A 27,092-nucleotide genomic window follows, 5' to 3' on the forward strand; every position below is an offset into this window, starting at 1 on the left:
GGTCTGGTGTGAGTATGCACTCTGCGTTCTGTATTCTTCTCACGGCCTTTCACGAACGCCACTCTGAAGCTGCTCTCAGGCACACTGATAGAGGCGCAGGTCGAAAAGAAGAGCAAAACTCCATTGGTGAGGCTTAAGATTATTCTGCAAAGAAAGGGGTTTCAGACATCAGAACCCAATTGTTTAGTATTCCAGAGACATCTTGAATATTAATGACTGATTCACCAGGGCTTTCGTAGACGCTTTTATTGTTGGAATCGCTGGAGGGCAGAAGCAAAAGCCTTTCAATTAAAAAGTTTGTTAATACTCTTCATTAAAGCACATACAGTGCAATATCTTTCTCTCACTTTCTCAAAGCACAGAACTTGAGGGCTGGACAGGCACTTCAGATCCCCAGCCAGCAGAAGATCAGCTAAAGAATAAATAATAGAAATTGTTTCGTGACATGGAGGGTAACTAGGAAAAACGAGAGAACATTGCAATGAAAACAAATATATATGTAGCGCTACTATTTCCAGTATGGCGCTTCTAATTTGAGGCACCGCCTCAATTTGAAGTCTGCTTTGACTGATTAGCATGACTCATCAGATTTCATTTGACTGCTTTAAGCCTTCCTGCACTTCTCCCTTGCTGCCTATCTCAGTCGCACCACGGCTCCTGTAGAGTGCACTTCTGACCATATGAAATGCTCCAGTGACTCTCATATTTAAATCACATTAACTACAGGTCGGCCTTACAAAAAAGGCTGAAGGGCAGAGAGCCAGCCATAAGCCGCAATGGAAATCACAGAGGAATAAAGCTCAGCTTTCACTCCATCATCACAGTGATGGGCCATGGATGCACGGTCCAGCCCAAAAAGCTGGAGTAAGCAAATCAGAATCCTTTGTGTGGCGTGTTTTGTTGGCTAAAATCTTATACATACATTGAGAGGCATTCAGAGAGCCTGTCTGACTAAAGTGGAAATATTTAGGTAAAAAAAGCAATGCTGGAAAAACACTGGCATGGAGAAGCAGCCCTCTTAATGGTGGTGCTTTTAACATTTCAAGAGAGAGATTTGAAGGGTGGTATTGTTGGCTCAGATGCTGAGTGTTTCCTCGTGCATTAGCCTCAGACTGATGAGTCAGAGTCATGCTGGCTGATTGGAAAGAGGCAGCGTTAAGTGCTCCCACCCACCCAGGGTGCTGAAGGTCGCTTCATTCTGACATCACTGCGTGAACAGAGCCCGGCTTCTCAGCAGTTCATCAAAATGACATTCTGACGGGTGCTGCTGAAAACGCCAAGGTCACCTTGAGTGTGTGGAAAAGACTCCAAGCAGTCGCATATAAAGGACTTTCTTTACAAGTCTGAAGCAGTGAAATGGCTCTAAGAGTGACACTGCAGCCCAGCGTAGGGGAAGATGTTGCTCCTGCTTCATTGCTTGGTGCTCAAACATCCTTTCAGGTGGCACTCTGAATGCTAACATCATTTATAGTCATTTTTGCTAATGAGTTGAGACAGAGCACGCAAACAAGCAACACATGTTGGCCAAACTTACTAACTAGCTTATCTGCTGCTTTCAAACAGAGTGGAATAGCGATGCTGAAGTCCAAAATAAAACAGTCTCAAACACCTAATAATTTGAGGGTTAAGTTGGAACTAAATGTGGTGTCAAGGGATACTGCAAAAGTTCATATTTTAACTACAACTGCACCTAACAATAATTCCTATATTTAATTTTATCCTGAGGACATTCAAAACAGATCATTATGGTGAACGTAAAACTGTGTCGCAAATATGCCTCTCATTATTCCAAGGGTCTCTTATTTGCAGTTTTTGTAATAACCACTATCAATGATCAAAACTAGTTTGTATACTACTAAAACAGTCTGTGTAGAAATACAGCTCTCTAAAATTAAGACATTAACACATAAAATATTGAAAATAAATTTATATCTTGATCCTAGAAATGAAAACTGTATAACAACTGAAAACTGATTACACCCCCAGCCACCACCATCAAAGTTTCTTCAGTGCAACAAGCAGAGTAAGTCAGTGGAGAGTATCACCAGCAATTTCTGCTCCCCCTTAAAGTATTCTGTAATCACTCTGCCCCAGGTTTTCTATTTCTTACTCAGTGCTAGCATGAGAACTCTGCTCGATGTCTGCTCTACATTTATCACTGTTACAATATATTTAATGTACATGTCTTGGACTTCTATCCATGTTAAAGACTGAGTTCCAGTTATTATTATACAATTCTGCAATTTTAAAGTTTTGGTACAAACAAGATCACTCACAGCGTTTGGATGTAAATTAATGTTCACTGTAGAGAAACACACTGACTCAGATTTATTTACAGGGATGGTGAGAGGAACCAGGGGTCATGATATCTACTATGAAAATAAAGGCCTTTCTTTTCAAATCCAAAAACCATCAGAGGTTTAAAAATGTCTCAGGCAGCGTGTTCACAACTTTTCTGTGTAATAAGAATGTTCTGTAAGGGAGCTTTTAGAGGCATTAAACTCTTTGGATGTCTGGTTCCTATCACCACCACTGTAAACAGTTTCACTGAAATAGAGCATTTCACATCAAACCACACTGAATGACTGACTAGTGAAAAACAAGAATGACGTTTATAGTGTTTAACAATTTTTTTTTAATAGTATCATGGACCATTAGCACATGATACTTTTGTGCGATGGGATCTTAGAAAGAGAAAGAACACAGACACTGACACTCTAAAAAGCCACTTCTCACTTAAAGATTCTAAACTGATTTACAAAACATCATAATCTGAGTTTTATATAGGTTCTGCATTTCCCCCCACTGTAAAATAAACTTAGAGACAGAGAGCATCCTGTCATCGGAGGGAATACCACGCCCCTTGGGGGGTAAGCATTCCACAAAGTTTGAGAGAGTGAATGGAAATAGCGGGACACCGTGTCTTGAAAAAGCTTTAACATAAAAGATCAACACCAGCCTATTTAAATATACTTCTGCCTGAAGAAATGGCCAGATATCACTTATTCTGATTTCTACCATCACCTAACAATCACCAGGTAGGGTAATCTAGTCAATATTGTCATCCAGATATCTAATGTTAGCTAAAGTTGTTATCAGTATGCTCAAGTCGATAGACTACGATTAGGCTGCACATTATTAGAACTATTATCAACATCCTGCTTGTTCTGTATCGATTTGAATCAAATACATATGAACTTGTCATCTTGTTATTGTCTTATAAGAGCAAAATACTCAAGTACAGCTGTACTATTACATATTAGAACTACTATTATTATTACCCTCGTGGTCATCTAGCAAACAAACTAATCTAGGGCAAGCTAACATTGCTAACAACTAGCTAAACTAATGTATCTGGGGAATTGGATACCATTTTAACAACAAATATTTAAATTTTCAATCTGCTGCACACACAGATGTGGATACTAGGATCCCAGGATCCCATAAAGTTCCTGTGGTTACGGAGCCCTCCTGTCCGTTCACAGCTTTAACCTACTATGATATCTTTTTGGTTCAGTTTTGCATCTTGGAATCATGTAAAACCTTAAATCAGGTTTTTAATCTTATTTGTTCTGCAACCCACCACGCAACAGCTTTTTGGCACATTTGTCATTTTAGTTTGAAACCAATACAAAGAAGCACACAGTGCAAATCAAAGGAAAGTGCTAAGCTGTCTGGCCTATATGTGCTCTGTCTCTATGTGCAGCCAGACACTTTAGAAAATAGAATACTTTGGCACAGCCTGGTTTGAAGGAACGTAAATGCAGAATCTCTTTCATACACACATTTGCAGTAACAAATTTGTCTCAAATTTTATGTAGATGAAGTAAAATGCCCAAAACTATGCCAAAGATATACTACATAAAATATTATATAAAAACATGCTTTGCTTATCAAGCAGCTCAGGAGATGCTAAATGGCTCGCCATCTTTTTCAGTATTTTCAGAGTTGTAAAACTGAGACATACAAAGTAGAAAATCAGAGTAAAATACACCCTCTAAGGAAAATTCAAAGCATTTTCTATAAGTGCCCTGATTGGTAAATTATGAAAATGTAGTGCTTCATTGTTTCCCACATGCATCTACAGCTGAATTCCAGAGCAACTCCAGCATAACGCCAAAATAATCACCTCTTTTTTAAGCTGGATAGCACATGGTTGTGGTTTGGAACTCATTCATTTACTTAAGCACATGTAGCAGTCTGAAGTTTCTCCAGTAGAAGGAGGCATTAGCACATACACTGCTTCTGTGTGCATTACTTAAAGATTGACAGGTCGAACAGTTTTAAAAAATTGTTATGAGCTTTATACAATAAGTGACACAAAGAATCAAAAGTTGAACAAATCAAATAAGACCAAATACAACGTAGCTAGAGTAGATGTTGATCTAACAAGCGTCCAGACTTTCAGCTACATTCAAATTGAACTAAACTAACAATAGTATTGATTAATGACAGTAACAGGAGAAAATCATAAACAATGGAGATGCATTAAAAATTTCACATTCACATCTCGGCAATGTGACTCAGAATCGAATTGCGAGTTTCACAGCCCTCCCAACTGCTGTTCCTCATTTTCAACTTCTGAAAAACTGCAAGTCTCTCACTTCTGAAAATGCTCACACAGTGAGCGAGGCTCTAAAATATTCTTACACTTCTTGATGTCTATGGGTGAGTCAGAGGACTTGAGTGCCGCTCTTACCATGTTAAAGTCAAGGTTTTTCTCCACCCACTCCGTGGCAGCTTCAAACTCATCATACATCTCCATGATGTAGAGAGTGTCCAGAGCATCCACAATGGTGGCTCCTTTGAGACTGCCTGTGAATGAAGAGCAAAAACACAGTAAGAAAACAGTGAGTGCCTCTGTGGAGAACTTGCTGGGCTGAAACTGGGGCTGCTGGATGATAACAGCTCGGGGGTGGAGAGCTGTAGTCACTGAGGCTCATCTCTCTGGAAATCCTCTTCAGAGGGCAAGTAAACTCTGGCTGCAAAGACAAGGCTGTAGTTTACACAGCTTCTGAAGGAAATCAAAGGGGTCTGGAGAGCATCTCTTTCTCACATTACCTAAAGCTGTTTCCAAAGGAAAACAGCAGAATTACACAAAGTGAATGAGAAGAGAATAAATAAAATGTGTATTTTGCTTTAGTAGTGTTCATCTTGAAACTTTAAGACAGGAATGTCCTGTCTTATTCACAAAGGGCCAATTTAGCTGCAAGCTAGAAGGAGCTCACATGATCAACTGTTTGAAGACTGCAACCAACCAATCTAATGAGTGGAATCAGGTGTGGTCCAGCTTGATTGGAATAAAAACCTGCAGCCACACCGGCCCTTTGTGAATGAGGTCGGACACCCCTGCTTTAAGATAAAAACTTGTTTCCATGGTGTTTGAGCAACAATTCATCTCAACACTGGGGCCTAAAATGTGAGCATGTGGCTATTACGCTTCAAGTTTACTTTCTGCCACTGAGCAAGAGTGCCATTCCATCGCAATCATGTACAAAATATACTCACGAGTCATGGCAACCTTCCGCTTTACTGGGCCTTTTAACTGTATGGCCTTTTTCCTTATTTCCGAGGTTTTTCTGCTGTAAGCAGTCACTGTTGGGTTACACCACCTCCAACAACAACTTTATCTCGGTTTTGATGGTTTCTTAGCTGATAAGCAGAGGAAAAATTAGGTGGGAGGAAAGAATAAACTTGTAGCCAGAGGGAAAGTACCATTTCACTGCTGCTGACTAACAGGCAGTTTGTGTTTAAAGCTAGTGCTGTTTCCAGCCACTTTCAGTGGAACAGTTTTCATGTTGCCCCTCAAAAGCTGTCGGCATTTGAGAAAGCAAGTGCTCAGCAGTGAGTAGATATTCACTCATTGGAGCCGGTGGTTGTGGAAATTGTCTACGGATCACAGCTACGTGGCACTCTCCCTGCCAGTATGTGTGTGCATTTACATTTTTGCCAACTAATTTTTTGACAGCAAGCTGTTGTAACATCTCCAGCTAACATGGCTAATCTAGCCTTTTCATCATAGTTATTTTCACCTATCCACCATTTCATCACTCTGTAGACATTAGCTGATGAAATTTTTCCACAAATAAAGTGTATTCTTTATTCAGCTCCCACATTGTTGCGTGTTTGGTGACTTCCCTCAATTTTAGACTCATCTTCGAATTTCAATCCTGGTAAATTTGACAAAGATGAAGTGACATATTTCCATGGTGAGACTAAGTGATACAAGCACCAGTATTTCTGAGGTTAATCCTCATCCATAATACAACATGTTCTTGTGGAAAGGTCACAAATCTAGCCAGAAAAATAACAAAGCAGAAAACTTAGTGCTATTCTAATCTGGTCAAATGCAACTGTAGATTTGTGATGTTTTTTTGTTTTTTTTGATTTCCTGCAGTTCTGTAATGTTGTGATAAAATGCTGCTTGATTAACAGGAAACAAATAAAAAAAAACATTGATCACAAAAAAATGAATGTTAATGACTCGCTAGTAACTTCTGACTGTTTAAATAAGCTTAAAAGGAACTGTTGAACGTGTATCTAGCTTTCTAACTCTCTAAGATGTTAGCGATTAAAGTTGTCTAACTCCCTAGAATTTTTTTCTATTAGTTAAAGAATGCCTAGTTACAATTACACCATTAATATATCGTCGCTATCCAAAGAAAAACAAGTATCTCCAAAATATTAACTTTACGGGACAGGGCAAAAACACTCTTACCTTTCAATGTAAGTTAATATAAAGAGGCTTCATTCCAAGTGATTTTGAAGCATTTCTTTTTGTCCAATCATCATGAAATTTTCACACATCATGAAGGACTGCTAGCGTGTTGAAAAGATGCAGAAAAAAAATGGAGATACATGTTTTTTATTGGACAGTGATGATATGAAATGGCATCATCAGACTAGCTAGCTCATTTTCAAAAGAGGTTGCATGAGTATGAGACCAAGCAGCATAGGTAGCCTGGTATATGTCTGTAGTGCAGGTAACATGTGAAACACCTTGATGTAATTCTCAATTGGAAAAGCCAAATAAATTGGTATAGAAGTAAATGCAGAAATAGTAATCCCGGCCACTAATGGGTCAATATTAATTTGATGTGAAATTAGAACTGTAGCTGACAGTGAGAGGAAATGCAGATCAATTGTTCAAGCAATGTTGTAAACTCCAGGATTTAGTCTGTAAGTAAAGGGGTGAGGACAGTACATTTGGGGATGAAGCAAGTGACTACCAAAGCAGTAAACATATATTAATACAAATATCAGACCAGCATCTTTATTGGCCAACACAACGTATCTGTATCAGTATCAGAACAGAAAAAGCAGTATTGAGCCACCTCTGTATATCACTACACACATACAAAAAATGAAATTACTTCAATGCAGAGTATTAAACTAACCAGTAGCTAAATCAAGTAATTCATATGTGTCAGGCTCCAGTCCTCACAGGCCAAAACACTGCAGACTTTTGCACACTCATTAAACACACCTGAGTCAGCTCATTAGCAAGGCCTTCATTAACTGAATTCAGAGTGTAAGATGAGGGTAAATGCCAATCTCAGCAGCACTTTGGTCCAGAAGGTTCCCAGTTTGATATGCCTGAAGTAAGTTGATCAAAACTGATCTTAAGCCAATTTTAAAACACACCATAAAACGATAATTAAAAAAAAATAATAATAATAATTATATTAATAAAATATAATTATAATAATAAAAAAATATATATATATATGCCAAAAACAAATCAGGCCAGAATGACACATTACGCACACTCTAAAAATGATGATTATATTGTAGTATTTATCATGAGATTAACAATCAATCATTCATCTTACTTAGATTGTGTGGCTTTATTATCCATGAAAGCACAATTATTTAAACTATAAAAACAATTTTAAAAACTGAACTGGGATGTTTCCACTCAGTATAGCTGTATCTGCTACATTTGCAGATCTACAATGAAAGAGCCAAATTAGCCTTTCGTGCACAAGGTGAATATTAGAGCCACATAGGACTGCACAACACATTTGTAATATCAACATCAAACCTTTACCTAATTACACTCTCTCAAAGTAATAAATCACTCCAGAGAGTTCTTTCATTATGTTTTTTGTCTCTTCGCAAGAACAAATGCAGTGCTTTTGGCTGAGCGCCTGGACTGTCACTAAACATTACTTCAAATTGCCCCAAGTGTATATAGTGAGGTGGGACTAAGCAGTGCAGAAAGCCATTATCCAACTTTAAACATTTGGCCACGCTGAGTACATCCATCCAGACACACTGCCTTTTTAGACAGGTATCGCTGCTACTACTGTTGCTAGCTATGTTATGTATTTTTTTCCCACATTTGACACCAGTCATGTAATTTTAGCTGATAAAATAATGGTCAGAAAAATAACTGTAGGTCAAATTGGCCCTTTTTATCCTATTATCGATACTTATGGCAGACATTGCTTGACCTCAAACACACATTACTCACCACTGGCTCCTAAAGGTGCTATAGCCCCAGGCAGAAGTTAGAACTTTTGATGTTTCCGTAAGACCCATGATGTGCCTCGACAAATGTGGTTCCTACTTTCTTTTAGTCACGTGTTTTTGCCACAACAACGAATAAAAACACACTACATTCATATTTTGTTTGATTCATGATTGTGAAAGCAAAAGTAGGGGTTACTCTGAGTCAAAACAACTACAGAATGGCCATTTAAAAGAAAATAGAAAAATGAGAGCTTTTGAATAAAAGGAGTTCTGAAAATAAAATATGGGCCTGCAACTACCCAGGTAGCGCATGTATGCTCGTGCTTATCTGTATCCAGTTAGGATGAACAATTCCGTTAAAAGTTCCAAAGTTCTGGCTGTCCTGGCTGGAGAAGTGTTCCATTGGGACTCCACTTGGGGTCAGTGGGACTGACTCACCTTCGAAGTTGAACCATACAGAAAACCAATCTGCAGTGCATACAACAGTAGTGCAATGCCTACGTATTGCTATTGTATTATCTGTGTGTTCTCCACGTTACAAAATTACATTCAAAATAGCTTTTCCCCCACATGTACATGTATATGTACACATAACCAGCTACAGATTCACACAGCCTACATACAAAATTCATATAGCCTAGCTTTTTGGGTAACTTGCACACAAAATCTGGCATATACACTATAAACAATGTGTTTCCCAACATTGTAACAGTTTACTCTGATTGATTTTCTCAGGAAACAAATTTTCACTCAAACATTAACAAATGCAGATCTCTGTACTGAAAACCATGCCGTTTTACACTCACCAGAGTTCTTGGAAAAACTTCGCAAAAAGAATAACATTCCACTCTTCTGGAGCGTCAATGAAGTTATATTTGAAGATATCAGACAATATTTCTTTGGTTTGCAGTGAACTATTTTCTAATTTTGATAGACTCTTTCACTATGCGTTCACCCCTCTGAGTACTGGAGAAAACATTATTGTAAGCATTAAATGAAATAAAATTAACAATGAGTATATTTTCTTTTCACACACATCTGTATATCTTAATAACTAATTAAATAAAAATTTTAAATTCCTAGCAACCAAATGTTAAAATGGCTACAGAAACAACTGTGAATAACAATTGTGGTCATCTTAAATATATGCAGTTAGCTCAAACAACTGCAATCAGACCATTATGTAATCATTTTTGAGGCAAGCGTGTTAGACATGCAGTTTGCACAATGCTAATTGGTGGGGTATAAGCTTTCATTGCCTGTTAGCTACATTAGCCTGGGACACCAATCATGTCTTGATTGATGAATCACAATTAATGTAAAAGGAGAAATTTGGTACTTAAACACAACGCACACCATACCTGCCTGTTAAGCCCCTCAACACCAGAAGCAAAAAGCCAGCTCTGCATGACTAGCAGCACTAACCAATACCAATTACTGAGGTGTCAAAGAGCCAGCTGTGGAAACTGAGTCAGCTAATGGAGTTGCAGATGTTGTAAAGCATGTAGTGCAGGGTAGAAAAATGAAAGGAGAAAAAAAAAGCACAAATTCAACAGATGGTTAGAGAGGACACATTTATCAGCTACATTAAAACAGGATGAGCAGTACTATTCATCGGTACTGATTACAGCCACAGCAGGTGGGCCTCAAAGCTTTTTGTGCTTTAATTATAAAAATCCTGCCTTGCTTGCCAATTGCTTAGAGAAGTGAAGCATTGCCAATCAGCTATACTGATCATCTGGCAGTCTGGGCCTTGTTTGAGGTAGTAGGGAAAACATCAGGGAAGCAAACCTGGCTGTAATTTAGAGCCTCATTCATTCTTCCAATAAATAAATGAAAAATATATTTCTAAAACATCCAGCCTAAATGCCAATGGGCGGTAATGGAGGCACTTTTAGTGGCTTATTCTGCACACATCTCAAAACAAGATTACAGCTTCAGCAAAAAGCTTCAGCGCAGACAGAGTAAAGTACAAATATCACATCACTCTTCCAGTGTGCTGTGGAAACAATGGCACAGGAAACGTCATTTAGGACCCTGCGTAGATGCAGCTGTACAGAGGTCAACAGAGGACAGACTGCACACTTTATTGGAGTGTCCATTTGTCAGCATTTTTCTCTTCCTGTTTTTCATGACAGCTTTTACTGCTTTTGGGCCAGTAAGAGGTGACTGGGGCAGTTTTCTGAAACTCACTGTTCATTGCCTCAGGGCCTTCACACCACGCTGTGCTCGGTTTTGTGTACAGGAGCTGGACATAACATGGGTGCAAATCTCTGACCTCACAACAGTTTGATTTAATAAGCCCACCTAAATTTAAGTAAACGTATTTTTTATTTTGCAGCTATTACTTAGATTTTATAATGAACTGAAAGATTAGTCTCTCTCATGATCAAGTGATTTATGATTTATTTAAATGTTGTACCATTTAAGCTGCCCAGTCAGTGTTTTCTATCAGAATAATTACTACTTTATAAAGCCTGTAAAGCTTATGATCACAAGCTTATCAACAACAGAAATGCTTTAAAAAGGAGTAATAAACATTAAATTAGATAGCATTATTAATAAAACATTTTAACACAACGTACTTAAGCTCGGGATATTCCCTCGACTAGTCGACTAACGGACTAATCTGCACTTATTTTATTATTTATGTATTAAATTATTTGTTTATGTTTTAAAAAACAGTAAATAACTGTAAACTGAAGGTTAGAAAACAGCAAGGGAAGTTTAAGCATCGCTGTGTCACCCTTGTGTTTGGTACTTGAGAGCAAAGCAGACACAGCATGAAAAATCCTCAACATAGTTGCACTATGAGGTTTGTACATAGAATTCAAAGAAGGTGGAATGTAAACTCATGCAAACAGGTTTTTATGATGAAGCCAGAGAAGTGCTGACGTGCTGAAATGTAGCCATTCACACTATTCATATTTCATATTCTGTCATTTGTTTAATTTATCCAAAAGTAAAATCTGTGATTCTTTTCCTCAGATTGCAGCATCCCTGTATAGACATCACACTTCCATTTAAACTCTATTGACAAATGCCATTGAAAAGGATCAGTGGGTTTATTAAGGCCTGCAGTGAGAAGTAGAAATTTAAGCATTTTCTGTAATCATACACAACATTCAACAGTACATGTAGGCATTCAGTAGATCGCTTACAATGGAAACACAATAATGAGATATGCATTGATTTTAAATCTTTTTGTTCTATTAGATTTTTTTTCCTGAGGTACAGTTAGCGTATCTGTAAGGATTAGCAATGACAGTGTGCCATTTAAGCCCAACTTGTAAATAATTCCTAATATATAAAATACAGCCTAGGAATAAAATAAAAATAGCTTAAAAGTTATTTTTATGTAATAACTCAAACTGTCCAGTCTGCTATTATCTTAGCTGTTTGATTCACTCATTAATCTCTATATTTTGTGAACAGTATTAACATTTATCTTACATTGTTCCCAGATTTTAGCATTTCTTCTCTTTCCAGGGCCACCTTTAAAGTTTTCATGGTGATTTTGCTATGTGTTTAGGACACTCCCACCACTTTCACAGTAATATCTCGAGATTTTTGCTCAAAACTCACAGTAACAAACGTGTGTTTATTAGACAGGGTGGCCAATATTTAATTTTTTGTGCATTTTTTTTTTTATATTTTACAATAAATAGGCAACTGGGCTTATATGGTATATGGGTTATTAGGGGCATTTCTCCTACTATCTTCTAGAAACTCCTTATTAATATTGTAATTGATGCAGATAAATGGCCACCTTCAGATCAACGCATCACAATGTGTTAATGCATATTTACAGCCCTGTTTGCAAAAGGTCTAAAGCAAGCAGTTAAACTAAATACACCAGCTTAGTCAAACCTGAACCACAAGCCCAAGTGCAACAAAAGACAAGTCAACAGGAGCATGTCTGAAGAGTGGAAATTGCTAAAGTCAAGCTGAAGGTCACCAAACATGTTGTGAAACGTGTGAGTTCGTGACAGTCCATCTGTCAGCAGCCTCCCTGTAGGTGCATTAGAAACAGGTTTACTTTGGTTTGGCTTACCCAAGAGAGCAAGCACTTTATTGCCAGACAACACCTGCTAATACAGACATCCCACCTTCTGAATACAGACCTCCAAATGGTGCTAAACTAACTCCCAAGAGGACTGAAGACATTCAGCTACTGACAAAAATGAAAGAGCAGGGAAGTTGGTCTTCTAAATAAGTGTTTGAAATGAGGAAAAAAAACTAATTACTGATTCAGAATCATTGAGAGCATAGAGTTGGTGTCAAAAATCAATTTGTTTCCCTGCATTATTTGAACATAGCAACTGTCTTTTACATTGTGTAAACCTTTAATGGTGACTGTGAATGGATCTATAGAATTGCTAACAAATTACTTAAAATAACATTTTTTTACTTTAGCTTCAATTAAAGTTACTGAAAGTAACTAAGTAATGCTAAGCTAAGCAACTATTTGAGATTTTTTTTTCTTTGGACTGCTACGATATGCATAACAAACAGAGATAGAAAGAATGAGACTTATTATGAGTTTAACATTGAAATGAAAAAACTTAACTCAAACTTAACTTGTCCCGTTTTCATCCCACTACCAAAACACAGTTTTAGTCCATAGGCAGAGTCTTAAATTAGCCAAGCCCCTGCATTTTAGAGCAGGAAGTGAGGCTGTCCCTAATGACCACATGGTGAACAGTTAGACCCCTTTGTTTTAAGTAAATGTGTCCCAAAAGCCGTGTGTAACATTAAGAAATGTCAATACTGAAACATTTTCTGCAATGAAGTAAACTTTGTGTTTTAATAAAAATATTATGATTTTGTGTGTACAACTGTTCAAAGCTGTGTTTGCTAGTCATGAGCTGGCTAGCATTTTCGAGTTTTGCTCAAAATTTACTAAAACGGTCACTACCGAAATACTCAGTACCAAAACATTTGGTAAAGTTTCAGTGGTGTTATGATTGTTTTGATAGTGACAAAATGGAACGTTCAATCACTTATTTTAATAAAATAAACATAATTAAGGTGTCAGGTCATTCAGAGCAAAAGTATTTTAATCTGAAATCCAAATCAGTTAAAAGTCTGAAACGTGTTGAGAATGCTGACTTGACAAGTTAATTCAAGATATCTCAAAATTTCTCAAAAACAGCATTAAAATTTACTTGAAAATTGATTTCACTGTCTAAAGTCACAGGTAAGGATGGGCTCAGGCTTTCATGCCTGTGCAGACCTCCATTGCCACTTATGTCTGTATATACATGAGTGCATGATTACTTGATTAAGGTAGATCTCTAGATTACTAATATAATCAGTAGCGACAGCCCGAATTCAGATATTTTCTGTATCCCTTAAACTGAAAACTTGAAAGAACAATCTGTGAATCTTTTGATTTGTTCATTAATGAATCTCGAAGCTCAAGCGTGGGCGTCTACGCCAGCCTATACACCATTCCGGAGTCTAAAGCTCTTTACTATGCGTTCCCTAGACAAACACAGGAAAGAGACGACACTGTTGGGGTAGCAGAGGAAATCCCAGAATACGAAGTTATTGGCAGATGAAGGAACACCTGCTGCTGAGCCAAGCCTCATTCAGCTCTTTAAAGACTTAAAGACTTAGAAGCAGCAGATAGGAGCGATGATCCTGTAGGGAACAATGACAATGACTAATAAACATGATTAAGGTCATAAACAGAACTGCTCCTGGTCAGAATGACCATAAGAGAGAATGAAAAATCAAAACATCTCCTTTTACTCTCTTAATAGACAGTTAGTCTATTAGTTAGTTAATCACTCTGTCTTAAAACTGCAAAGAAACACCAGAGCCTCTGTGAGTGTGTATCTTCACCCCACAGATGTACGCTCCCCCATGTTACACGAGAGTTGATATCTCGCTGTTGAGTGAGCTTTCTAAACCACAGGCAAGCTGGCAACAACAAACAATGAGGGCCGTGCTCCTTCTGCCATAGGCTTGCAGAAGAAAAGCCTATTTTCAGATCAGAGTGAGATGACAAGTCTAAATGAGTGAAACAAGCCAGAGAAGCCAAAACAGCTTAGGGAGGGGAAAGAACAGCACTGCAGCTGCTCCAAGGAAACAGATCTAATGTTCCAGCAGCCGTAGATCTCTGAGGAGACCAAGCAAGCAGAAATGCAAAGGAAAGAACATTAGAACAACTCTTATCTTCGTCAATAACTGTTCTACCTAGTTCCTTGAATGTTCTAATGATCATGAAAGACTGTTTTATGAGCTAAATGAGTCAATGCAAAATTAAACTGGAGAGATACAATGCTTTATTTAATAATAATGAACTAAACTCTTTCTAGACTACACCAAAAACACAAGAGTCAAAAGAGCCCTGCTATATATTAAAGCAGTACTGCACTGTGCAGGAAACAATACTCAAGAACAGATTCTGTTTTCATTTATTTTAAATTAGATGGCTATGCACAGGCAACAATACCTTCCCTTCCTTCCTTTTCTTTTTTAAATGATTTATTACACAAGTTTCCTTCTTGTTTGAATAGCCTAAACAGAATATGATTTATTTTTTTAAGCATCATGTTATGACACCCCAGTAGGATACAAATACAAGGAAAATGCTACATAAGTTAATAAAACATCCAGCGAAGTGAAATAACAGCGATAGAAACCTCAGTGCCCGAACAGCTTCAAGGAAGGAGCCTGGGACAAAACAGCTCTCATGAGTTATAAACCTTTAAAGAGCAACAAAGCATCCCCCAGTCTTAGATACTTTCACCCTTAGTTGAGCTTTGAAAACTGCTTAAAAATGTGAGGGGCGCGTCCTACAATGCAAATAGACAAAGAAAGGAACACCACTGTCTTTGCAGCCTTAGTTTTGTCACCCTAGTCAGAGTTAGGTATGTTTTGTCCCTCAACACATCAAAGAACCACCTATTTTGACAGAAAAGGGCCTCTAGACTTAGACAAAATAACCAAATCACAGACTGTAGTTTTTGTGTGATGTGTTTTTAAACACAAAAACAAACCCCAAGGAGGAAAAGAATGGTATAAGCCAGCAAAAGGACATCTTGCTTACTAGCTTCTAAATGCCTCAAAGAAAACTGACACACAACCATATTTCAACTTTGGAAATGCCATAGAGGCACTAGCAGAAATTAACATTACCACAGCAGTGTTAACAGGCAAAAAAACATTCTATTATCTTTTTTCCCCCCTCAGATTAGTCACATGATCTACTGTGGAAGTTTCTTATGCAGCTTGTTGGTCACGCAGTTAGTGACTAACAACAGAATACAGAAACAGACGCAGTTGGAGCCTTGACATTTGACGCATTCCTTTTCATCTCCATTTGTTGTGATTAATGTCCTTGATCGTGCTCTTTCTTAGACCCATTGAAGGCTCCATATCCAGGTCAGAGTGTGGAAAAAGATCTTCAAGCACCTTGTCAAAAGGCCAGAGAGACCTCAATGGCCAGACATAGCCCTTGACAGGCTAGGAATGTTTATCACCAAATCCGTCAACAGCCCCTAATGCAGCAAATACTATGAGATTTTAAAGAGGGGCAACACAACGAACATGCATAGCCACCTTCTTCATCATCCTGACCAGTATTACTAAGTCTATCGCTGGGTTTATTTGCAAGGACATTCGTCCACAGAGTGCAGTCAAAAATGAAGGTGTCCTACCTTTAGACATTTTAACCCTAGAACAGTTCTGCTGTTTGGCAGTTTATTTCAATTTACATTGAAATGGTGACACGCAGATACAGTGATGTATCGGAGAGAACTGTCTTGCAATATATCACAGAATTGCAGTATCGTGATATCATTATCGTGTGCAACATATCGTGATATCATATCATGAGATGCCCTGTGATTCCCACCCCTAGTCATTACAATGGTGTTTACATTTTTGACAAATTTTGACAAAATTTCATTTGATGTAGTTACTTCCATGTCAGACCAAACAGACAAGTTAAACGGGATAAAAAAGGCAAAAATATCTATAAGGCATGTGACTATTTAGGCCTCAGGCTCTGCATCTTCAGTGGCAAAAATAAGAACTGCAGTCAAGGGCTCCGGGCAACAGGTGATACGCAATGTCTACTGCTCGTAGGAAAGCAAGGAAACAGATCAAGCACAAGCATTGAGAAGCCTATTGAAACTTCTCCAAACAGAAAGGAGCCATAGCGTTCTAGGCTACTTCAGTGGATGATTTCTGTGGAACAGCCTTTTTTCTTGCATCCACCATTAGAATCACTTTGGACCATGATTTATGGCTACTTGGACCAAAGCCATTAACATGTGTGCAGTCAATAAAGACTGCAGTGTCCTTGGTCGAGGGTGTTCAAGACTGATAATTCAATTGTGAACATAAGGCATAAGGCTGAAACACTCTCCACTGTCCAAAGCAGATCCAAGCCAACAACCATGAGCAGCTGAATTATTGACCAAATCCTCTGCCTATCACAGTACCAAATCTGACTGCATCCTGAGTGGAGCCAGTCAAGCCAGTGTGACAGATGGCAGCTCATTTTAGCTCGTGAAAGACAGGCATCATAACCAGAGAATCTTGTAGAACCTGGAATGTCCCTGTGCCAGTTAACTTTCAGAAATATCTGTCAGGAAGTGTCCCTGCCAAGACCATGCAAGATAGCGCCATATTGAGCATTTGCAGAACGGCACATCCTTGCATGACCTGGAGACAAATTTTCTTGCCAGTTCTGTGCCAACAGCACCTTTTCTTTTGCTGCGCATGTCAGAAAAAGTATTACAAGGATTTTTTTTTTTTTAAATATATTACATTTTCTACAAATGCTAGCCACTGCCAGCCACGTCACTTGAACACATCTTGATCCATATGTTCTAATAACACATTCTCAATGGTCCGTTTGACAACCAAAACAACTTTCACATCTGAACTCATGTCGAAATTCAATAACAATTATTCAAAAAGGGATTATTACCATAATTCTGATGTGGCAATCAACCAAGAAGTGGCCTGGTACAGTTCTAGGGAACTCATCAGGAGGGCTAATGTGTGAACAGAACTTGATGCATTACTTGAAAGAGGATCACGCCTTGGCTGTGAATAGCGAAGCCTCAGTATTTAAAAACATTTAAAAACGTTAACTTTTCATTCAAATTTGACACCTCAAAACAATTATTTTCTCAAAATATTCACTTTGGATCTTAAAGTGACGACTTATGTTCAAGATTTTGAGTTAAGACAAAATTCCAACATATTATTAAATTCCAAGAAAGTAAGTAATAATTTTGGGATTGAAAAGTCATTATTTTGAAAATAAGTAAAAATATCGAGAGGTCATTATTTTAACATAGAATGATATTATTAGACAAAAAGTCATTTGACATAGTAAGTTAGTATTTCAATATACCAAGTTATTTAGAGATACTACGTAAATATTTCAACATACTAAGTCATTATTTAGAAAAAAAATCTTTGTAAATTTCTTCATAAAACCAACTTGCACAGTGTTCAAGAACATTCTGACATTCGCCAATGTTTTCTTAGTCAGGATTTGTTCTTAAGTAAGAACAGAATCTACACACACACTAAAACGCACTAAGGTGGGAAGAATTCTGTGGTTTAAAACATGTCATGAATCTGACAGATTTTTTCTTAGGATCTTTCTCAAGAACACATTTAGGAAAAAACACAGAAAGATATTGGTGAATGAGGGCTTTTGTTTCAAAACCAGTCAAAAGTTTGACGTATTGCTGCTTGAAGCAGAGGGAAAAACAGCTATGGCTTTTTTCCCCTCTACTTTGTAGCAATGGGCTTCCATGTAAGCAATAGCAGAAGGAAAACCTTACATTTTATGAAGAACAGAAGAAATATCTAGAAATTGGAGCAATTTTGAAGCGAAGGGGCCATCATATTCACTGTATTTGTTACAGTCACATCCTGTGTAATAGGACTTGGCAAATATGAACGCATACACCTCGGTAAAATAACATATGATGACTGCAAATTTGAATGGCACAAAGCCTGAATGTTTACCGCTACAGGCATGCTGATAATGTCCCGTGTTTTGAACGTGAAAACACTATTGGGTATCATGTTATACACTCAGCAGCAATGCTTTTAAATCCATTTTTCAGGCATGAGGAATTGTCCCTGGGCCTACCACATCCCGATCCAACCTTCTGTTGAAATTATCTACTGAGCCTCGTAGCTAAACAAGCTCCACTTCAGTGATTTCAATCATGCAGAAAGACAATGAGGGGGACAAAGTGGTTAAAGAACAGAGCCTACTATGAGAGGGCATGGCATCTACAGCATGAGCTTTATCAGTGAACTCATGGGACTAGCATAATCTCTCCAGCCCCTCTTCCTCTCCTCAGCTTCCTCAGTCGTTCTTCCCTTCAGGGCATCCACACAGCTTCCTCTGGAAGCGATTAGGCTGGTGATTTCAGCTGAAGCAGAAAAGCTCGTCTCGCTCAGCCAGAAGCTGCTAGTAAGCACATCTCAACACAGCAGCCAGTGGAAAGTCCTGAGCCTCAACACTGCTAGGAGGTAAAAGCACAAGGACACAAACCCACACAGGCACACATACGAATATTTGCTATTTAATATATTATAATAACTCTAACTGTATAATATAATGCTGCATTGGGCGCAGGGCTGAAAGATGAAATGTTTTCACAGAAATCGCAATTTGAAACAGTGTAATTTTCAAATGGCAAGCTTTGCAAATTTTATTATAACATTATGAAAAACTGTGCTTTAAGTTCTAACTGGGGAAATGTAACCTAATAACGCTGAGCCAGTAAAAACACTCAAGTGCAGTGTACAACACAACCAAAACTAACTCGTTAGCTAAATAACAAGTTAACTATGTCCAATGTTAAGGCCTCAAATCATGAAAAAAGTGGATATTCTGCTCATCTTGGCCAAAAACACAGACCTGGACCTTATAGAAAAGAATCACAATTTAATCTCAGTTACAATACTGATCAGAAAAATAGCAATTTAGAGCAGCAAATCAGGGTTGTTTTAAACACTCTTTAAAGAAATGGCTGATAAATAATCCGTGATATTGAATGTGTTTACATGCACTCAACAGTCCGATCGGATTTCTGCAGTTATCCGATTATTCAAACGGTCATGTAAACAGCATACTCCTATTTCTTAGAGGTCTAGAAATCTGACTGAGAAATCTGATAAAGAGAGCTGGATTTTAGCTCAGTAGTCAGATTTTTCAGTGCACGTAAACTCTTACTCTGATTTCTTTCGGAAATAAGCAAGCAGCGTTGCCACGAGTCACAGCAAAATACGTTTGGAGTGACGCTGAAACCTACTACATTCTCGACGAAATGAAGGATTTAAATATTCTTCATCTTCTAAATGATGTACGCTCATTTTTTCAGGTAAAGTTTTATTATTATTGTGATATTTTTTGTTATTGTGTATCAGAACATATAGAACGGTGGCCAAATTACAAAAAGAGAATAACCAGTCCTGTTTAATTAGATAGCAGGTGAAAATGTTAAATAATAATCATTGTATTTATGCTTTTAATAGTTTTTAAATGTGACACTACCACTATATTTTGTGTGTCAAAGTATTGTGATGTGTTGTGAAAAAAAAGGTATATTTTTCCCCATATTACCCACTCCTAATTCAATATTTCAAGAATTTTGTGGCAACTGGAACTTTTTAATTGATAAATAACACCCTATAATTAGCCATTACAACCAGTGTCTGTTTATCATCTACTGTCTGTGTCCTTAAAGATTTTTTTGTCATCATGTGCCTTTAGTTTTGTTGATCACTTTTCAAATTTGATTTATTCTGGACATTAATTTTATCAGAACTTCATTGCTGATGATACACAGCTTCTTGATTATTTTAGAATTATCTTCTTTATTCTGGTCACATCTAAAGTTTAGTTCAGTGAAGATAACATAAAAGCAGGTAGGCTGTGTGTCACATGAGACAGTTTATAATCATCAGTGAGCATCAAAAGATGAAAGAATATGAAAACACGGAGTGCGTGCCAGATCCTGAAATGCGTCTAATGATTTCACTTGTAAACTGCTTTAGCTCTCGTTTCTCAGCTTACAGACAACTGGAAAGAAAATAAGCAAATACAGCAGTCATTAGCATTGGTACGCGAAGGCCCACTTCAGCAGCATGCTCGCCTCACCAGGCACAGCTAAGTCTGCTCCTACCAGCGGCTCATACTGAACGATGCATGCCTCGCCAACAAATTAGAGTCATCTCCAGTGCTTTCAGCAGCAGACAAGCTTTTAAGTTAAAAACGGAGCACGTCTTCACAAACACGTCTCACGCGGCTCCTGTCCGGCCGCTTGCTCGTCCGCCGCTCCGCTCCCAGCGTGAGCTTCTGTTGGGTCATTACTGCAAACACGCAGCTCCAGATACTGATGCCCAGGCACGCTTCAGTAGTCCCACTGCTAAATGAGCTCGCAGGGGCTTAGAGCTGGAGCTTCTCCCTCCCTCTTTTCCTCACTCACTCACTCACCCCTGCATTCTTCTCCACTTTCAAAAGCGTGATGAATTTTTCACCGCGCAGCAACTCAAAATCTGCACCAGTGCAGAACAGTTTCATCCACAAGAGGGGCGATGGCTACTTTAAACTCAGGGCTTGAGCTAAAAAGATATAGAAAAATATAATTCTATTGAGATTTTAAAAGAGCAGTTGGCCAGGGGTGAGGAGAAAGTGGGGAGGGAGGTGGGAGTCAGGGGTGAGCGCATGTGTTGCTTGTGCTTTCAATATCTATATAAACTAAGAGCTCCTTCTGTGTCTTCAGTTAGGTTGTGCCTGCTAGGCTGTGCTGCCGGCACTCGTCTATTTTCATTCAGAAAGCTATTCCTCCGGTTTTTATAGCGCACTGTGCCAGCAGTCCCAGAGGACACTTCAAATGAACAATCAGGAGGCTTCAGAACACAAGGCTCTTTTATCACTCAACTGCGTAGAGCAACGTATAAATACACCTCTCAGTGGGAAGACAGAAGATCTTCTCCACTTACACAGATACGACAATTACCGATTGTACCTGGTTTCTGTGAGTTCACTAAAACACTTCATTTTAGCAACAGAAGTCAGGAAATCATGAAAGATTACAGTGCTGTCCAAATCATAATCATGGATGCTGTGAGTGCCAGTTTTTATACTGCTGGAAAAAGGTATTCAACTAAGAGCATGAAAAACTACACCAAAACTACTACAGCAAAATCTGGCCACCAAACATGTCTTGGCCATTCAACTACATCTTTGGTGAACAGAAAACTTTGCAAAGCTGATTTTTCGTCAGAAGTTACTTTAAATGGTTTACCTAAAAGGTGACTGCACAAATTATTTACAAAAACTAAAAAAAAATTTCAACCAATGTTCACTAGCATGTTGGAAAAGCATAGTGGGTTAACAACGCTGTCCTACATGCAGCAGTCTAGGGTTTGATTCCCCACTGAGGCAAGTACACTGTGCCTGTGACTGTGACTGTGACTCAATGTTACATTCATCCTTACTGTAACATGATTAATAAGTCACGCTAGATAAAAGTGTATGCCATTAATATAATGCAGACGTTTCTGATCTTGTCCACAAAGATAAGTGTTATTGCAGACTTTTACTCCAACCAAGCAGGAGCATACATGGTCAGTGTTGTTTGGAACGTAAACTTGCAGCCACACTGAACCTTTGCTGATAATACTGGACAACCCAGATGTAATGTAATGTAACAACTAACCCAAGCATCCAGCATTTTTACTGGTGTCAGATCTGCGCCACCTCTAATCACAAGCTGTAACATTAGCTTACTCAAATTTTCTTTTCCCCCCATTTTAGATTACTGGTTTTAATATGTGATGGCTACATTTTTCTGAAAATATATCTTGTATCTACGTATAACAGACACCAGAAGGGCAATATTTCGAAAACCTACCTATACCTAAAAACTACATAGTTCTGGGCAAAAATCAGAAACCAGCCTTGATTATTTAATTTGTGGTCAGTTTCTGGTAAGTACAAGAAAGTCAAAGGAAAACTACAGGAAAAAGAAGCCCTGAAAACTACAGAGAAAATGGGACTCCAAACAACCATGCAAGACCTGGTAGCCCACCAACATGTCCCCATCTTTGAGAGGAGAAAATCAAGTTGCTTCAGATCTGAACAAATCCACATGTGTTTGTCCATCCTTCCACTGGGAGAAGACAACTCAACACTATGAGTCTGAGAGAATGAGTAGCTGTCAAAGACACCCTTACTGAGAAAAGGAGATGAAAGAAGCTAATGGCGTTCTGAGACTGACCACCACAGAGTCCAGACCTAAATACAACTGAATACATTTTTGATTACTTGAACTGTGACAATCAGAGAATGCAACCAACTTCCAAGACTGAACTTTAGAGGTGTGGAATGTCAAGTGTTTAGTTGAGGCCTCTGTGTCAAATAATGTGTTTTGTATTTTTCTCCTTCACCCCTAAAAATTACTAACTTGTACTTAATGGACATTTTGACTGGAAATTCAATAAAATAAGTGGTCTCTGACTTTTGCACAGTACTGTATCTTTAAGTACTTGGTTCTGGAGCACCCTCCATGCTGGCTAGGTGTAGCTTTACTATGATATGTAATAGCGCATAGCACATAGTTCCTTGGATGTTGAAGGAAAGCACTAAACAGCTTTTCTGCTGCTTTGTGAATAAAGAGCTACTGTGCTGAGAAGACCACCCTTACCGCTGTGGCTTTGCAGACTCTGTGTGTGTGTGTGTGTTCCTGGCTCTCTGTCGAGTTCTCCTCCTGCTCCCAGATGTTGTGTGAGAGTGTGTTCCATATGGCAGGTATCTTGGAACACACACATACTCTCACCTGGGAGCAGAGGCTGAACTCGGACAGCCAAAAGGGAGCCTGATGCCTGGGTCTGTTCTGAGGAAGCAGAGAAGCAGCCAGCATTCATCAGGTCGTGGTTTATTCAAAGGCAAGACCCCTTTAACCAAATACTCACATAAATTAATAATGCAGGTCCAATATTTCTTTATTAATAGGAGACTGAGGAAGGTTACCTTTGGCTTGCTCTGGAAATACACGTGTATATGCATGTCTGTCTACATTTGTGAGTGCTTGATGGTCTTTGATAAACTCCTCACCCCCCACAGGGCGATCCACAACATTCAAGTAAATGACTAGCTCACAAGGCTGCTAGGAATGCTCCCAGTCCTCAAAGCGCTCTGCATGACCTTGGTAGCAATGACTGATGTCAAAGATCCTTCGTAGCATGTCTGTGTTCGTGTATCAGCTAGATAGTGATAGTGTTACTCGGCTCATCATCAGCCCCACTGTGCCATTCTGACTGTGTGAGTGCCTGTCCAACTTGAATGAATGCCATTGTCAGTCCATATAACTGGTTTCACTCTCAGGCTAAATGAAGGAGGTTAATCAAATTTGAGCTGTAAATCCCTGTCCCCATCCTGTGGCTAAGCTCTGATTGGGTGAAAGAAGTGATGGAGGAGGCCTGGAACTTTTTATTGCGTACAGCGGTGCTCAGGCAGTCTGATGAATGTTTCATAAAGTCCATTTTCTATTCTCACCTTTGACCAAAGCCCTTTACACACTGATGAGACGAGGCGGAAGAGAAAGTGATTCAGAAGATGACCTGAAGGAATCTGAGTGCATAAAAAAGATGGAACGCTAGATAAATTCTCTGAAGTGACTCAGGGAAGTCAGAGCGGAAAGAAGCGGACAACAAGTTCAAAGGGCTCAAGCTCTTACTTAAAAGCCAGTTAACAACAATAGCAGCAGTAGCAACAACAGCAGCAGCTACAATAAATGCATTTTCTATGATAAGCTTTCCTACACAGCAAACTCATTTCATCAAGAAACTTACAAACTCAGTTTAACTGGACCAACTTGACAGTAGAGCTGTCAGACAGGATCATAAATCAAGTTTTCCCCTCGTTCATTTGTCCAAATTCCACACATTATTTTGCAAAGAAAATAAGTAAGTATACTACATAATGTCTCATAAATCAAAAAGGGTGCACTCAGCATAAATGTTCAAAATTTTGTCAAAAAAGAAAACATTATCTGACTTATTTTTGACAATAACGTTTCCTTTACACCTCAAGCCAGTGATATCCAGCTGTCATTATAAGCTAAAGGGAGTGGCTGAACTTAAAGTATGACCACACTGACTGCAGTCAAAGTTCAAGCCTGTAACTGGTGGGAGTAGCTACATTAGCCACAGATGAAGCAGCTTCATTAACTACACTGTAAAGAAAACAAAAATAATAATAACAAAAAATTGAAAAAAATTAAATTTAAACAATTAATAATAAATTAAAAGGTAAAAAGCGGTGCCAGACAAAACCTGTTAATTAACAGTAAAAGTACGTTTATTCAATAATGGTAAAAAATCTGTAAAATTTTAGTTATTTAATTTCTTAGAAATACTGTCCATCAGTAGTTCAACAAGTTATCCTTATACAGTATTTTACCCGTACAACAGGAACAATCATTACAATAAACATAAATGTCTCTGAAAGAAAGGTGATAATTGGTTTTTGTGAATTTATATTGCATTTCTGTAAATAAGCAACAGTAAATGTTACAATACAGTATATGTATGGTTAAAAAATATTTTTTGACCATTAAAATTAGACAGCACTATGATATTTTTTTTAAACAGTGCTCCTTATTCATATCACACAATTATTAGCTTGCTATATTACAAACCGTCCACATTTGGAGCACTGCCTTGTCAGAAAACAGTGGCTGATCATTCAGTTACCGCACATGAGAACGTATTTTTGCCCATCAGTGTTATTCAGTTCACAAAGTAAGCATATCAGCTCATTCAGAATGACTGCTGCTAAAAAACAGATGCTTGCAAACCATAGAAAAGGTATGCAACATGACAATATCATTATGGTGATAAATTAGGTAACAATACATTATCAGTACTTGTAGAACACTGGCCAGCTGCTTGTGTCATTATAAAGAGAGCAAAATTAATTCCGTTTAACAACGCGGTATGCCAAATATTGAATAAAAATTGTATTTAGTTTTTGACAGTATCTTTTTAAAATGTAGCACTACCGGTTCTTTTTTTCTCAGTTCCAACTCAGAGACATGTATCTTAAATTTCTTGAAGCATCACAATAACCTCGCCACATCACCCACGTCTATCCCCATAGTATGTAAAACCACAGACAAACCCAAATAAGTCAAAATAAATTGATGTTTTGTCTGTTTATAATCAGCAATGCCAAGTTCTTCACATTGTTTGTGATGTTAGCAAATAACTGGCTTAAAACAAGGAGCCACAGCAGAGGCTGCAAACATACTAAATTTCTATTCTAAATTTGAATGACCAATTTTTAACCAGTGTATTTGATGAGCATTCTTTACATAGTTAACCTTACTTGACAATATAAAAAGCAGCAGTTATATAAAAAAACTCAAATACATGTCACTAGTGATGCACTGATTCAATACAACGGACTGATATCAGTACCAGTTGTAACCCTTTAAGACTGACACATTAATACATTACCATGGTATGTGTTAGGGGTGGGAATCTCTAGGCACCTCACGATTCGATTATGATTCAGAGGGCTGCAATGCGATTATAAAACAATTATCGATGAATCTTTTTTTCTATACAGAGAAAATATATGTCTATTTTCTCACTGTGTGAGGACCTGGCACTTTTAAAGCAAAGTATTTGTAATGATCCATAATGAATTTACTTCCAATAACTTTTATTAATAAAACAAATGGAAATGATGTGGCAAGTGAACTGGAAGGCTCTCATTCACTGCTCTTGTTTAAAGCACATGAGACGCAGGCTGCCACTCATCTGTGATAAAATGCAGTTACGGTGACATAAGACTCTGTGACCCACATGTTCGGTTTTGGCATTGTTGTAGAGAGTGGGGGGGGTCGCTGTGTCAGAAAAAAAATCTCTGAGACGAGACGCTGTATCTCGGCTACAAAGTGTGCAACATAGTGCGAAAGCCCTAGTTTTCAACGACTAAGAACAGACGCAAATCCTCGGCAATAAAAGTTGCGAGTAAAAAAAAAGTTGCAATAAAAGTCAGAGTTGGGTGGAAGCTCTGACATCGCTTGCTCGATGGTCCTCTGGCGTTCCGCCAACATTACGCTATAAATTAAATATTAAGAAAATCGTTTTTTGACATTTATGAATCGATTCAGAATCGTCCGCATCGCAATGCATCTAAGAACCGATTTTTCCCCCCACCCCTAGTATGTGTAAATCCTAAATACTGAAAACCTAAAACCTAAAAACTGATTCATGTTCAATACTGTTGCGTAATCATAGTTATATCACACTGAGTTGTGTGGACTTGCAAATAAACAAACTCAGTTAACACCTTCCGCTGAAACCACTTAATTTCTACAGATTCGTTTCTATCCAAATAATTATTTGCAAAAACCACAGTAATGCTTCAAAAAATGTATGTATGGAGACTGCTGAAATGTTGCTGCTGAAAAAAAACGTTTCTACTCAAATTAGCAGAAAATTGTTCATTAATTCCTGAAATGTTGCAAATCAATGCTCAATGAAAGCATTTTTCTTGACAAAAATTATGCAAATCATGCAAAAACAAATCTCCCCTCTGACAA

At 38.2% G+C, this 27,092-nt stretch overlaps 1 protein-coding gene across 1 annotated transcript in view; it reads right to left on the bottom strand.

Annotated features, from left to right (window-relative positions):
* The window catches only part of man1a1 (mannosidase, alpha, class 1A, member 1), a 172,546-nt gene that overhangs the window by 103,513 nt on the left and 41,941 nt on the right, over positions 1-27,092 (bottom strand). The window contains exon 3 of the mRNA XM_036582092.1: positions 4,700-4,815. Within this exon, the coding sequence (XP_036437985.1) occupies positions 4,700-4,815 (116 nt within the window). The remainder of the gene's footprint in view (positions 1-4,699; positions 4,816-27,092) is intronic.

This window comes from Colossoma macropomum, unplaced genomic scaffold (assembly GCF_904425465.1).
Source record: "Colossoma macropomum unplaced genomic scaffold, Colossoma_macropomum, whole genome shotgun sequence".
NCBI classification, from domain to species: Eukaryota; Metazoa; Chordata; class Actinopteri; order Characiformes; family Serrasalmidae; genus Colossoma; species Colossoma macropomum.